This window comes from Pelophylax lessonae, assembly GCF_965119305.1.
Source record: "Pelophylax lessonae genome assembly, chromosome: 2".
NCBI lineage: Eukaryota > Metazoa > Chordata > Amphibia > Anura > Ranidae > Pelophylax > Pelophylax lessonae.
The window spans coordinates 381,939,252-381,954,700 of NC_138769.1; the positions used below are offsets into that span (position 1 = coordinate 381,939,252).

The 15,449-nt window shown below is 46.6% G+C and overlaps 1 protein-coding gene across 2 annotated transcripts in view; it reads left to right on the top strand.

Annotated features, from left to right (window-relative positions):
• Positions 1–6,103: 6,103 nt before the first annotated feature.
• The window catches only part of ULK2 (unc-51 like autophagy activating kinase 2), a 197,199-nt gene continuing 187,853 nt past the window's right edge, over positions 6,104–15,449 (top strand). Inside the window, exons 1-2 of one of the 2 annotated variants that reach the window (XM_082247019.1) lie at positions 6,104–6,489; positions 14,423–14,515. In XM_082247019.1, coding sequence (XP_082103145.1) covers positions 6,400–6,489; positions 14,423–14,515 — 183 coding nt within the window. In that variant the 5' untranslated portion in view covers positions 6,104–6,399. The remainder of the gene's footprint in view (positions 6,490–14,422; positions 14,516–15,449) is intronic. The other variant, XM_082247018.1, reaches the window with a different exon arrangement.

Consider the following 15,449-nt stretch of genomic DNA (forward strand, 5'->3'; position numbering starts at 1 on the left):
GCTGATCGCATGCACCTACCCAGGAAAAAAAAATATCTCTAGCAATACAAACTGAGCATGTGCAGAGTGCTCCCAAGACTCTGTTCTATCAGGAGATGGTTTGGGGACTGTGGAAGAAAGGGAGGATCAGAGAAGACAGGATAAACCAGCCTTTTCACACAATGAGGAGGATTAACCACAATAAATATAACAACACATGCTTTACTGCATATACTGTACAGACTGATTTTGCCGTTGTGGGTTTAGTAACACTTTAACACCTACAGGCAGCACAGTGACTAAGTGATCTGCAGTTCTGCCTAGCAGCACTAGAGTTGTTGGTTCGAATTCATTTTTTTTTTTTTTTTTTTAAAGCCCGTAGCGTGTGCAACACACTCAAAAGACTCCACCCGGTGCATAAAAAAGTGCACACACACAAAGTGAGAACACAAAAAAGCACAGGGTGTGCGACAACGTATGGTCTTCCCTCCGAAGAGGTAGGACCCGAAACCTCAATCCCCCGGGGCGCAAGACTCCTGACAGGGACATAAGGTACTCATGGTCTGTCTGGCCGAAACCAGACCGACCCCGTTCTTCAGGGGGACTGCCGAAACAGCCCCCACCGAGTACTAAGTAGGGCTCCCCCGAAGGGAGACCCCATGGGAGAGGGCGAACTAAGCCAAAAGGCCATATCCACCCCCTCCCAAGACTTAAGGCTGGGCCCGAGGACCCACACACTCCAGTCTGTGCAAATAAAGAAAACAAAGGTGACAGTGCAGGTGACGGACTCCAAAGAAAAAGACAAACAAAACATAGAAGTGGGGAAGGGGAAGTGGGGAAAGTGCAATGGTGCCATGTGAGGAACCAAGGCAGGCCTTCCAGCCGGAATAAAAAATTCCTCTGGTGCAAGCCAAAAGGCCTGTCCCAAGAGGCAGGTGTGAAAAAGGTGTGCATAGTGCAGTGACCAAGGTGCCAAAAGAACTCACAGCGAGCTGCCCCTCACCAGTGAGAAATTAAGGCACCCCTGGGCTGCCACCCCAGGGGCACTTACACCACGGGCTTTTTCAATCTCAGCCCCCGGCCAGACCGAGTGTAGCCTATCCCCACCAGCAGACATCAGAACCTGGACAGCTTAGAGAGAGCTCACCTCCCCTGGGGACAGGCCCGTTAGCCAGCCAGATCGAAACCCAGGAGTGGGAACCCTCCCCTCGCCATCCTGTTCCTCAGCCCATTACATCCAGGAGCAGTTCCACCGGGCTCACCCTCCAGACTGGCTTTCCTGCTCCCTTCAAACTGGTTAGGACAGTTCAACCCATTCAAATCAGAAGGCGGCGGGCCCCACATGCTTTCCCAGATGACCTACTCCCCATACCTCAATACTCAGAGCGCTCCGGGTTTCGGTCATACTGGTACTAGCTAAGGCCCATACCAACTGATAAGAACAGATACTACACTTGATCTTAGCCAAAAGGCCGAGAAGCGATTGTTGGTTCGAATTCATTTTTTTCTTTTTAAAGCCCGTAGCGTGTGAAACACACTCAAAAGACTTCACCCGGTGCATAAAAAAGTGCACACACACAAACGTGAGGAACACAAAAAGTGCACAGGGTGTGCGAACAAAGTGGTCTTCCCTCCGAAGAGGTAGGACCCGAACCTCGATCCCCCGGGGCGCAAGACTCCTGACAGGGATTTGAGGTACTCATGGTCTGTCTGGCCGGAACCAGACTGACCCCGTTCTTCAGGGGGACTGCCGAAACAGCCCCCACCGAGTACTAAGTGGGGCTCCCCCGAAGGGAGACCCCATGAGAGAGGGCGGACCAAGCCAAAAGGCCATATCCACCCCCTCCCAAGACTCAAGGTAGGGCCCGAGGACCCACACCCTACAAGTCGTGCAAAGTGAAAAAAGGTGATAGAAAAGTGACAAACCACAAAGAAAAGACACACACAAACAAAAAGGTGGGGGAGGGGAAGTGGAGAGGTGAATTAGTGCCCTTGTGAAAATACAAAGGCAGGCCTTCCGGCCGGAATAAAAATTCCTCTGGTCGAAGCCAAAAGGCCTTGCCCAAGAGGCAGGTGCTTAAAAAAGTGTGCGTAGGTGCAGTGACCATGGTGCCGAAAAACTCAAGGCGAGCTGCCCCTCACCAGTGAGAATTAAGGCACCCCTGGGCTGCCACCCCAGGGGCACATACACTACGGGCTTTTTCTATCCCGGCCCAAAGGCCAGACCAAGCGTAGCCCTATCCTACCAGGAGGCATCGGCATGTTGGTTCGAATTCATTTTTTTTTTTTTTTTTTTTTTTTTAAGCCCGTAGCGTGTGCAACACACTCAAAAGACTCCACCCGGTGCATAAAAAAGTGCACACACACAAAGTGAGTAACACAAAAAAGCACAGGGTGTGCGACAACGTATGGTCTTCCCTCCGAAGAGGTAGGACCCAAAACCTCAATCCCCCGGGGGGGGAAGGCTCCTGACAGGGACATAAGGTACTCATGGTCTGTCTGGCCGAAACCAGACAGACCCCGTTCTTCAGGGGGACTGCCGAAACAGCCCCCACCGAGTACTAAGTAGGGCTCCCCCGAAGGGAGACCCCATGGGAGAGGGCGAACTAAGCCAAAAGGCCATATCCACCCCCTCCCAAGACTTAAGGCAGGGCCCGAGGACCCACACACTCCAGTCTGTGCAAATAAAGAAAACAAAGGTGATAGTGCAGGTGACGGACTCCAAAGAAAAAGACAAACAAAACATAAAGGTGGGGAAGGGGAAGTGGGGAAAGTGCTATGGTGCCATGTGAGGAACCAAGGCAGGCCTTCCAGCCGGAATAAAAAATTCCTCTGGTGCAAGCCAAAAGGCCTGTCCCAAGAGGCAGGTGTGAAAAAGGTGTGCATAGTGCAGTGACCAAGGTGCCAAAAGAACTCACAGCGAGCTGCCCCTCACCAGTGAGAAATTAAGGCACCCCTGGGCTGCCACCCCAGGGGCACTTACACTACGGGCTTTTTCTATCTCAGCCCCCGGCCAGACCGAGCGTAGCCTATCCCCACCAGCAGACCTCAGAACCTGGACAGCTTAGAGAGAGCTTACCTACAACTGGGGACAGGCCCACAAGCAAGCCAGATCAAAACCCAGGAGAGAAAGCCCTCCCCTCGCCATCCTGTTCCTCAGCCCATTACATCCAGGAGCAGTTCCACCGGGCTCACCCTCCAGACCGGCTTTCCTGCTCCCTTCAAACTGGTTAGGACAGTTCAACCCATTCGAATCAGAAGGCGGCGGGCCCCACATGCTTTCCCAGATGACCTACTTCCCATACCTCAATACTCAGAGCGCTCCGGGTTTCGGTCATACTGGTACTAGCTGAGGCCCATACCAACTGATAAGAACAGATACTACACTTGATCTTAGCCAAAAGGCCGAGAAGCGAATTCATTTTTTTTTTTTTTTTTTTTTTTTTTAAAGCCCGTAGCGTGTGAAACACACTCAAAAGACTTCACCCGGTGCATAAAAAAGTGCACACACACAAACGTGAGGAACACAAAAAGTGCACAGGGTGTGCGAACAAAGTGGTCTTCCCTCCGAAGAGGTAGGACCCAAACCTCGATCCCCCGGGGCGCAAGACTCCTGACAGGGATTTGAGGTACTCATGGTCTGTCTGGCCGAAACCAGACTGACCCCGTTCTTCAGGGGGACTGCCGAAACAGCCCCCACCGAGTACTAAGTGGGGCTCCCCCGAAGGGAGACCCCATGAGAGAGGGCGGACCAAGCCAAAAGGCCATATCCACCCCCTCCCAAGACTCAAGGTAGGGCCCGAGGACCCACACCCTACAAGTCGTGCAAAGTGAAAAAAGGTGATAGTAAAGTGACAAACCACAAAGAAAAGACACACAAACAAAAAGGTGGGGGAGGGGAAGTGGAGAGGTGAATTAGTGCCCTTGTGAAAAATACAAAGGCAGGCCTTCCGGCCGGAATAAAAATTCCTCTGGTCGAAGCCAAAAGGCCTTGCCCAAGAGGCAGGTGCTTAAAAAAGTGTGCGTAGGTGCAGTGACCATGGTGCCGAAAAACTCAAGGCGAGCTGCCCCTCACCAGTGAGAATTAAGGCACCCCTGGGCTGCCACCCCAGGGGCACATACACTACGGGCTTTTTCTACCCCGGCCCAAAGGCCAGACCAAGCGTAGCCCTATCCTACCAGGAGGCATCAGAACTTTGGACAGCTTAGGGAGAACCTGCCTTCGACTGGGGACAAGCCTTTTGCAAGGCCAGATTCAACCCAGGAGGAAAGGCTCCCCCACCGCCACCGCCGTTCCTTACCAATCACATCCAGGAGCAGTACTAACTGGCCACGGAACCAATCCAGTTTTCTCGCTCCCTTCAAACTGGTAGGGGCGGACCCATTCAAATCAGAAGGCAATGGACCCATCCGGCTTTCTCTGACAGTGCCTACTTCCCGGTCCCCCAGTGACGTCTGGAGCGCCCCGGTTCATTTCAGCCCCTGCCGATACTAACCCTCAGGGTCCATACCAACTGATAAGAACAGATACTACACTTGATCTTAGCCAAAAGGCCGAGAAGCGAATTCATACCACAGCACTACCTGCCTGGAGTTTGCATGTTCTCCCAGACAGTGCTTGCATGAGTTTCCTCCCACACTCCAAAGACATGCTGTCTGCCTTACAGAGACCTGTATTGATCCAGTATAGAAAAACTCAGGTCACTGAGTCTGCACATGGTGTGAATGAACCCTTAATGGCACCACAATGTACACTGTCAAAGCAATTGCACTGTGGTGTGCTATATATACCTCCAAACTTTTTGAGATGGGACAGAGGGACACCTATTAGCAAAAGTATGTAGGCATAGGACACACCCCCAGCCACGCCTGCTTAAAGGAGAATTATACAAAAAAAAATGATTATTTAAACCCACAAGTGCTTTATTTTACCACTACTATTCCTTTATATTGGCTTTTGAAATTTACAAATGCATCAATTTACAAATTGGATGAAAGGTTGAGCACTGGGGAACACTTTTTGAGAGATAAATAGTGAATTTTATATACAACTATATAGTTTAGACCAAAATGAGGGACAAACAAGAAGACAAGAGGGACAGAGGGACTTTGTTCCAAATCAGGGACAGTTCCTTTGAAATCAGGGACACTTGGGAGCTGTGGCTGTACTACATGCATGTGCTAGGCATCAAACATGCATTAACACAGTAAATCCATCCTTACGCTCACCACATCTTGCAACCTGATTGTACAATTTCCTTTAGATCTACTAACAAGGGCCTGCCTGATTGGATAGTGTAGGTAGGCGCTCATAGTACATAGTTTTGGTCAATCCAAAGTTGTAACCAGAATGTATGGGCAATCACAATGTGTATGGTGACCCTAATGCAGGCCATATATGGGCCAAATATCAAACGATTTGTTATTACACTCTCCTTTAGATCTACAACAACTATGTAGAGCAAGAGCTTGCCTGATTGGGAAGTTTAGGTAGGGCCTCATAGAACATAGCTTTGGGTAATCCAAAGTTGTACCCACATTGTATGGGCCGATTACGTGTATAGTGACCCTAATGCAGGCCATATATGGGCCAAATATCGAACGATTTGTTATGTTACAATCTCCTTTAGATCTACCAACAACTATGTAGTGGAAGAGCTTGCCTGATTGGACAGTTTAGGTAGGGCCTCATTGTACATAGATAATATGGACCGATTACAACGTGTATGGGGACCTTTTCATAGACTACCAAGAGATCCATAAAACATGCCCCTATTAAAGCCTGAGGAGAGATTTGTGGAGGATATACCCTACATGACTGTAAGCTGTCGCTCCTGACACATAATATATAAGCAGTGTACTTGATGACCCCCTATGCACCCAGTGACAGGGAATGAGCCCTCCCCCAGCAGACGTGATCTTCTCAGCCTATCTCCTCCCTGTCACTTATCTCCAGCAGACCCACAGCCCAGCACACCGCAGAGCCAAGCAAGCCCCGCCTACCACCCCTCCAATGACAGCGCCCTGCCCTGATTCGCTATGGTTCTTCATGCCAGCGGAACCGCCCTCTCATTGGTGCGCTCCACCCAGGTCACCGATTGGCTAAGCCCAGCGAGGTGGGTGGGGTCGGACCTGGCTCTGTTTTGCAGTGGATACCCTCCCAGCTTCCGGTCCTTGCTGTATTCTCTGCCGTTACTCGGAGACACAAAGCGACTGGAGCTGGGCATAGTTAAAGGATGGCCTGCGCTCCGGTATAGGACGGGCACGTAGCTGCCCCGGTCATCATGTGACATGTCACTGCTCTGAGCCACGGGCCCCCCACGGGACATGCAGGATGTTCGCTGCCCGGATCGCCAGTGACGTGCCCTCGAGCGAGTGGGGCAGGCAGGTGCAGGGGGGGCCCTGAATGAGAGCCCCAACATGGAGGTGGTGGGAGACTTCGAATACTGCAGGAAGGACCTGATCGGGCATGGAGCCTTCGCCGTGGTGTTCAAAGGGCGGCACAGGAAGGTAAGAGCCTGCCAGGGGGGTAACCTGCCTTCTCTTTGTGTGTCAGGGGACAGAGCCTAGCCTCATCTACAGTGTCAGGGAGAGAATACATAGTGATCACAGCTCAGCACATCCAACACACTTCTCATCAACATATAACACTGCACACTACAAGGATTCTCACTTACTAAGCATATTCTACACACTGGAAAACAACCATGCCAACCACTATCACTGACCATACATGATAGCCCAGGTATGGGGGCAGGGTGTTCACTTCATTCAGGACATCACTTGCTAACCTTACCCTTCCAAACAAGAGATCAGTAACCCAAGCATGTAAGGTTTATGCCAGCCTTTCTCAACCTGGGTTCCCACTGAGGTCACTAGGAAAAAGTAGCAATTCTTGCCTTTTAGATAAGTAACTAATGACAACAAAGATTTTTTTTAGCTATAAGGGGAACCTTCTACCCACTGACCGCCAATGGAAGGAGCGTTCTTCATACTGACCGCCAACAGAAGGAGCGTTCTTCATACTGACCGCCAACGGAAGGAGCGTTCTTCATACTGACAGCCAACGGAAGGAGCATTCTTCATATTGACCGCCAACAGAAGGAGCGTTCTTCATACTGACCGCCAACAGATGGAGCGTTCTTCATACTGACCGCCAACAGAAGGAGCGTTCTTCATACTGACCGCCAACGGAAGGAGCGTTCTTCAAACTGACCGCCAACGGAAGGAGCGTTCTTCATACTGACCGCCAACGGAAGGAGCGTTCTTCAAACTGACCGCCAACGGAAGGAGCGTTCTTCATACTGACCGCCAACGGAAGGAGCGTTCTTCAAACTGACCGCCAACGGAAGGAGCGTTCTTCATACTGACCGCCAACGGAAGGAGCGTTCTTCAAACTGACCGCCAACGGAAGGAGCGTTCTTCATACTGACCGCCAACGGAAGGAGCGTTCTTCAAACTGACCGCCAACGGAAGGAGCGTTCTTCATACTGACTGCCAACGGAAGGAGCGTTCTTCATGCTTACCGCCAACGGAAGGAGCGTTCTTCATGCTTACCGCCAACGGAAGGAGCGTTCTTCATGCTTACCGCCAACGGAAGGAGCGTTCTTCATACTGACAGCCAACGGAAGGAGCGTTCTTCATACTGACTGCCAACGGAAGGAGCGTTCTTCATGCTTACCGCCAACGGAAGGAGCATTCTTCATACTGACCGCCAACGGAAGGAGCATTCTTCATACTGACCGCCAACGGAAGGAGCGTTCTTCATACTGACAGCCAATGGAAGGAGCATTCTTCATACTGACTGCCAACGGAAGGAGCGTTCTTCATGCTTACCGCCAACGGAAGGAGCGTTCTTCATGCTTACCGCCAATGGAAGGAGCGTTCTTCATACTGACAGCCAACGGAAGGAGCGTTCTTCATACTGACTGCCAACGGAAGGAGCGTTCTTCATGCTTACCGCCAACGGAAGGAGCATTCTTCATACTGACCGCCAACGGAAGGAGCGTTCTTCATACTGACAGCCAATGGAAGGAGCATTCTTCATAGTGACTGCCAACGGAAGGAGCATTCTTCATAGTGACCGCCAACGGAAGGAGCATTCTTCATAGTGACCGCCAACGGAAGGAGCATTCTTTATTGTGACCGCCAACGGAAGGAGCATTCTTCATAGTGACCGCCAACAGAAGGAGCGTTCTTCATAGTGACCGCCAACGGAAGGAGCGTTCTTCATACTGACCGCAAGTGGAAGGAGCGTTTCCTTATACTGACCGCCAACGGAAGGAGCATTCTTCATACTGACCGACAACGAAAGGAGCATTCTTCATACTGACCGCCAACGGAAGGAGCATTCTTAATACTGACTGCCAACGGAAGGAGCGTTTTTGTCGCTGACTGCCAGCGGAAGGAGCGTTGCATTGTAGTTGTAGATCTAGCATTACAGTCTTTTTTTCTGGATGTATTCACATCTATATAGCCTCTTTCTTCATTACTGCTGAATAAGGCGTAACGCCAAACTGCTCTATAGTTTAAGGGGGTAGATTTTCAGACTGCTGACAGTGTGCTAGTTTCCTGTACAGCTTCTATGTTCTTGGCCAGATCCAAATTACATGTAGCTTCCATCCCAAAACTCAGTATCAGTGAGTAGTGACACCTGTGCGTGGCAGAAAAAAACCCCATTGTTTCTGTGGTGGATTTGACACCATGTCTTGGAGTGTTTGGGTGGTGAAGCTTTTAGATGACCCCAGACACTGTCGCATGCCCTTAAGTGCTGTCATTATAGGGTAAGCCACAGTTTTCATTCTTGCTATATTAACCAGCTTCACTCAGTGGAGAAATAGATCAGTTCATGGTTCCAGAATATGTGTTATTTTAAAACCTGAAGCTATGCGCATTTTAAAATGATCTGCCTAAATATTCATCTAAATTGCATTTTTAACATATGAAAATAGTGTTCTGAGCTTTTGGCTTGCCCTAGTTTTTATAAGTTGCTCTACAAAGTGTGTTGATGTGAGTCATAGTCCCTTGCTGGGCAATTATTTTTGGCCATACACTGTTAGGTAAATCTGTTAAAACAAACGGATTCCTCTCCAGACAAACGAGGTGGATGAAGGAATTCCCCTCCTTCCCTCACTGGGACATTGTATTTTGACAGTGGGGCCCAACATTGATCAAGGAAATTTTCAAACAGTTTCCCCTCGTCAAATATCACTATAAGCTTCTATTGAGCAGAGACGGCCACACACTTATTGACATTTAGCTGCTCCCTCCTGACCCAGATGAATTTTGATTGGTGCATGGCCAGCTTTAGTTTTACGCTGCAAACCCACTTCAGTCGTTTACAAGAGAGAAAAAAATGGAGAGTTACATTTTAGGCCCCTTTCACATGGGCTGGATCCATTTTTTCCTCAGCAGGGGATCATCAATGTTTCCATTCAGACCCTGCCCCACCCTCACTCTCTCCTGATTGGAGGCTGACTGTGACAGCAGCAGGAGGCGGTCGTGCCGCTCTGCTGTCTCAGCCAATGAGGAGGGGAGTCCAGGGCAGCTGAGCAACTCCTGCAACATCGCTGGATAGAGACAGGCTTAGGTAAGTATTAGAGGGCTGGGGGGTGGCTTCTGCACCCAGAAGGTTTTTTTTTTATCATATTGCATAGAATGCTTTAAGATAAACAAACCTTCTCCCTTTAAGCCCTGTACACACTATTAGAAAATTGGGTAAACGATCGGCTGGTTTCCCTTGATGTTTCACATACTAGCACATTATGAGAGACTTACTTTAACCACTTCCGGACCACCCGTCACAGTTTTACGTCTGTACTTTGACGTTAAATACCGGGGTTATGGCAGCAGATAGCTGTGATAACCCCGGTATTTTTTTTAAATGGCAGGCGCTCCGCGTTAACATAAGGGTGGTCACAGCGGCGGATTTGCTGCGGTCTCACCCTTATGAGATCTGAGGTCTTTTTGACCCCAGATCTCACATTACAGAGGTTCTGTCATGCTTATTTCTATTACAAAGGAATGTTTACATTCCTTGTAATAGGAATAAAAGTGATCAAAAAAAAAAACTGTGAATAATAAAAGATAAAATTTAAAGCGCCCCGTCAGCTCGTGCGCAGAAGCGAATGCATACGCAAATCATGCCCACATACCACATATGTAAACGGTGTTCAAACCACACATGTGAGGTATCACTGTGATTATTAGAGCAAGAGCAAGAATTTGAGCCATATACCTCCTCTGTAGCTCTAAACTGGTAACCTGTAGAAGTTTTTAAAATGTCACCTATGGGGATCTTTAAGTACCAATGTTTGTCGCCATTCCGCGAGCGTGCGCAATTTTGAAGCATGACATGTTGGGTATTTATTTACTTGGCGTAACATTATCTTTCACATTCTAGAGAAAAGTTGGGCTAACTTTACTGGTTTTTCTTATTTTTTAATTCAAAAAAGTGGATTTTTCCCCAAAAAATTGCGTTTGTAAGTTCGCTGCGCAAATACGGTGTGATAAAAAATATTGCAACAATGTCCATTTTATTCTCTAGGCTCTCTGCAAAAAAAAAAAAAAAAAAATATATATATATAAAATGTTTGGGGGTTCTAAGTAATTTTATAGAAAAAAGCAAACTGATTTTTAACTTGTAAACAACAAGTTAAAACCCACGCAAGTCTTGAATTATACATTTATTTTAGCAGTAAACTCACCTTATAGACTATTTCACTGCGATATACTGTATATTCAGTTTGTTGCTGAGCAGTGCGGGGTGTACCAAGATGGCCGTTGCCACCTTCTACCTGCAGGTTTCTTGCTATATTTACTAGAATACAATAATAATAGAAATGTAATGCTGTGATTCAGTATATAAGGAGAGTTTACTGCTAAAATGTAAAATTCAAGACTTGCGTGAGTGTAAGAAGACGCTGCTTTGTGTTTTGTCACATTAGGAAACCTATTGGAAGGCATAGCGGCCATGTTGGAATGCATGGCGCATGCGCAGTAAGTTGTTCTAGTCCGTACGTCACTTCCGGTTGCAGAATCTGATAGGTAGCGGTATTCTGATAGAACAGCGGCATGCATGCAGAAGGGTGTGCTTAACTGAGAGAGCCCCACCTCCCCTCCCGAAGAATCCTGGGGTGTATGGCATCCTATGCCCAGGCCTGGAAACCAGGATGTAATTGAAGAATTAAAAAAAACAAGTAAAAATTATACATTTCCCTATCTATTTAATAATGCTAGCAGCAAAATAATTAAAAATAGTCAATGTTGAAGGAGCGAGAGAAGTTCCACTTTAACCACTTGCCGACTGCCGCACGACTTTACTGCGGCGGTCAGCCCCTCACAGGCAAAGCGACGTAGGACTACGTCGCTAGCCTGTGAGGCTCTAGGGAGCGAACGCGCGCCGCCCGAGGCACGCTCCGTCACGGAAACCCCCCCCCCCCGCGCGTGTGCCCAGCGGACCCGATTGTCCGTTACACCGGGAGAAAGGCAGGCTGCTAATGTAAACAAAGCCGCCTGTCAGTTCTCCCTGTGTAAGAATGGAGATCACACGGTTCTGCTATGTAGGACCATTTGATCTCTGTTCTTACACCAGTAGCCACATCCAATCACTGTTAGAATCACGCCCCTAGGGACACACTTAACCCCTCCCTCTAAAAAAAAAAAAAAAAAAAAAAAAGTTAACCCCTTCACTGCCAGTGTCATTTTTACAGTAACAGTGCATATGTATAGCACTGATTACTGTAGTAATGTCACTGGTAACCCCAAAAGTGTCAAAAATGTCAGTCAGGGGTCCGATCTGGCCACCGCAATGTCGCAGTCCCGCAAAAAAAATCGCAGATCGCCGCTATTACTCGTAAAAAAAAAAAAAAACAGCAAAAATGACAAAAATCTTTTCCTTAGTAAATGCAATATGCAATCAAAATCCGTTTTTTTGCAATTTTTTTTACCAAACATAGGTAGCATAAAACAAATTGGCCTAAAATGTTAAAAATTTTTGATTTTTACAATTTTTTTTTTGGGAATTTCATGTGAAAAATGTTATTTTTGCAAAATTGACGCGCTTTTTTTGTTTATAGCGCATGATCAAAAAATCGCACAGGTGATCAAATACCACCAAAAGAAAGCTCTGTTTGTGGGAAAAAAAGGACGTCAAATTCGTTTAGGTACAGCGTCGCACGGCCGCGCAATTGTCCGTTAAAGTCACGCAGTGCCGAATCGCAAAATAGGCCCTGGTCAGGAAGGGGGTAAAATCTTCCGGGGCTTAAGTGGTTAATGTTGATGCTGACACATGTCCAAGATCAGAATAAATGATTCTCCTTGATGTCATTATTGGCAGGTTCACTCTATTTTGGCATAATATAATTTGAGCTTTACAGCCAATAAGAGATTGTGCCCCATACATTAAAATGTAGGACTGAGGGTTTAATCCGCTAAGTGTTTTTGTAGTTACCACATACTGAATGGAATCCCTGTTTGGGTATTCAGTGTCTGTGTGATCATTCTCTCTTGCTGCTATCACATTTCCCATAGTTGTGACAGAGGTGTGTGCCTGATCTCTGGCAAGCTTATTTCCTTTATTATTTCCAATAAATATCTTCTGTAGGTTTTATGTAAACCATCTGTTGTACTGAACATATGCATGTGTTTTTTTTTTTTTGTTTTTTTTTTTTTTTTGTTTTTTTTTTTTTTGTTTTTTATCCAGAAAAAGTTTTCATTAATTAAATACAGCCCAAAACAACATAGCATACAGTCAGGAATTTGCACAGAAACTTTCAAAAGCAAATCAGAGTAAATGCCATTGGGTGCATGCTTAATATATAAAGGTCAAAAATGGACTTGTGTGTTTAAAAAAAATTGTCTTTGCCCCTTATAAAATTCTTATTTAGATTTTAAGACTCTATATAAAATATACATTTTGTTGTTTGTTTTCGGTGACATATGGCAATCTTCTAATTAAGCCCCAGTAGGGGGTAAAAGGTGTGAAGTTGGCAGGTGTATCCTCGTCACCATGTTCCTCATGAAAGTCTTTGAAAAGAAACATTTGCAGTGTGTGGCCTAACCTTGTGAAAGTGGATTGTGTGAGGTGACTAGGCCTGGATTTTGGCTCCATCTGTGGCCTGAGTGGGGACAGGAAATCTGGGTTGAGGGACTTGGGTACATTTGTTTTTTTTCCCCTTCCCCGTTTTGGCCAGAGTGAGAGAGAGACTTTGGCATCTCTTTCAGGTTTTTATCATGGTACCCCCACTGAGGAAAACAACTTGTATTTCCTGTTTTGATGACAGTGATCACAGAGATGGGAAATTAAGGGAATCTCTTCATTTGGGACATGTACAGGGAAGAGACTATTTCATCTTCGGAATAGAACCCAAACAGCAATAAAACTCCAACAGAGCTTCTAACCCATGCCCTCTTTTTTGGCAAGGTTTTGCTAAATGTTTATGGTAAATTGGGGCTTTAATTCCTAATATGACAGTATATTTGTTCTTGGTGCTGATGTCTGGTTATTTTAGGTGTTGGAGTTCAACTCTCCAGATCTGCATGATCATTGCAGGTCAGTGGCCTAGAAAGTGTTTGATCTACTGTATGGGTGCTCAACCTGTGGCCCTCCAGCTTTTGTAGAACTACAAGTCCCATCATGCCTTGGCCTTTGGGAGTCATGCTTGTAACTGTCAGCTTTGCAATGCCTCATGGGGTTTGTAGTTCCGCAACAGCTAGAGGGCCAATGACAGCAGAGTTCCTGAAGAGAACTCAATATATTTCCATAACACATGTTCCTGGGTAAGGTATGGGAGGAAGCAAGTCCTGTAACAACCGCTAGCAGGTTAACTGGTATCCGCCTACATAAGAACATAAGAACATATGCCATTGACACACCATGGATTCGTTGTCATATGTCCAAGAGTTGAAAGGGATCACATCAGAACTGTTTCGAGGCTGCTCAGGACGTCATCAGGTTCTGTTTTGCCTCCAAAGGCAATACTTTGAAATTTCTCTAATTTGTGACAGGTTTACTATAAGCATTTATGTATTGGCTACCTTTTTTGTGCTTTTTTTTTATTATTACAGTGACATTTGTTTTGTATGTTTTATTAAATACGTGCAGTAGAGTTTGAGCCAGTAAAACTGGATTTCCATCCACATGAGCTATAAAATGTTTTATTTCTCTTGTTTTCAGTTTGAACAGTTTTTGCCACCTTGTGTCATCACTGTGCTTTGAACCTGCTTGGTATTATAATATTTATTTCAAACATGTGCCAGTCACTGGGCACAAATGTCTGCAAGGGATTTGGCAAGAAGGTCAATGGCCTCTGCCAAGATCTCAGAGCAACATGAAGCGCAACAGGGCATAATAACTTTAGCCTTATGTTGTTCCTTAATTTATAGCACGTGCTTCTGAGGGAAAACATGTCTGAGTGGTTTCAACTTGTACTTTATTTTGCAGAAAACAGACTGGGAGGTGGCGATTAAAAGCATTAATAAAAAGAACTTGTCAAAGTCCCAGATCCTGCTTGGCAAAGAGATAAAGATTTTAAAGGTAAGTGTATTCCTTATGGAAATAGGAACCAGTATTTCAGTTGTTTTGTGTCTGTAACAAATATACTTTAATTGATAGGGTGAAACACTGTAAAGCGGACTTGTGGCTGGCTATTCATATATTAATGTAGTCATAACAAGCAGTACTTGAATTTGTAACAGCTTTAAAACAAGTCCTAATTGACCTCTGTAGCTGCAGACACTGTGGAGCAATTCATCCTCACATTTCACAGCAAAAGCATTAAAGCAGGGCTCGACAAACCCCGGGCGCAGGTCGCAGTGGCGACTAGAATTAGCGACCTGGCGCCTGGGGTGCACTGCAGGAGGAGTCCTGTCCCTTTTGCGCCCCCCACCCCCTTCCCGAGTGCGCGGACTACCGCGCCATCCGATAATTGAGGCCGTGGCTTTTCGGCCTTCTTCAGTGAGAGACGCTTCCAACGGGGAACTGGCGCCCTCTTGTGGTGGCCGGGAGTTTGACAAGCAGTCACTAATCCCTGTCTGTTCTCAATGCCTGCCAATCTCCTTCCCAAGAGGAGATGAGACTGAAGTTTTTGCAGGCTTCATCTCCCTGTCCACTTACCTTTGCTTAAGGGTAAGTGGACAGGGAGTGTGGTTATTATTTATTGATTTTATAAATTATTAAAAAAAAAGAAAAATAATAATAATTATTTTTCTTTTTTTTTTATTTAAAAAAAAAAAAAATATTGTAGTATTTTTCATCATCTCCCTGCCATGCCACAGCCACACAGCCGAAGGCCCCTTTCACACGGGCTGTCTGATCAGGTCCGCCTGTCAGTTTTTCAGGCAGACCTGATCGGACCCTTCAGTCTCCTCTATGGAGCGGTAATCTGCCGCCATCTGATCCTGTCTGCCAAAAACAGACGGATGGTGGTTCTATTTTCTATCCATCCCGTGGATCGGATCAGATGGCATCG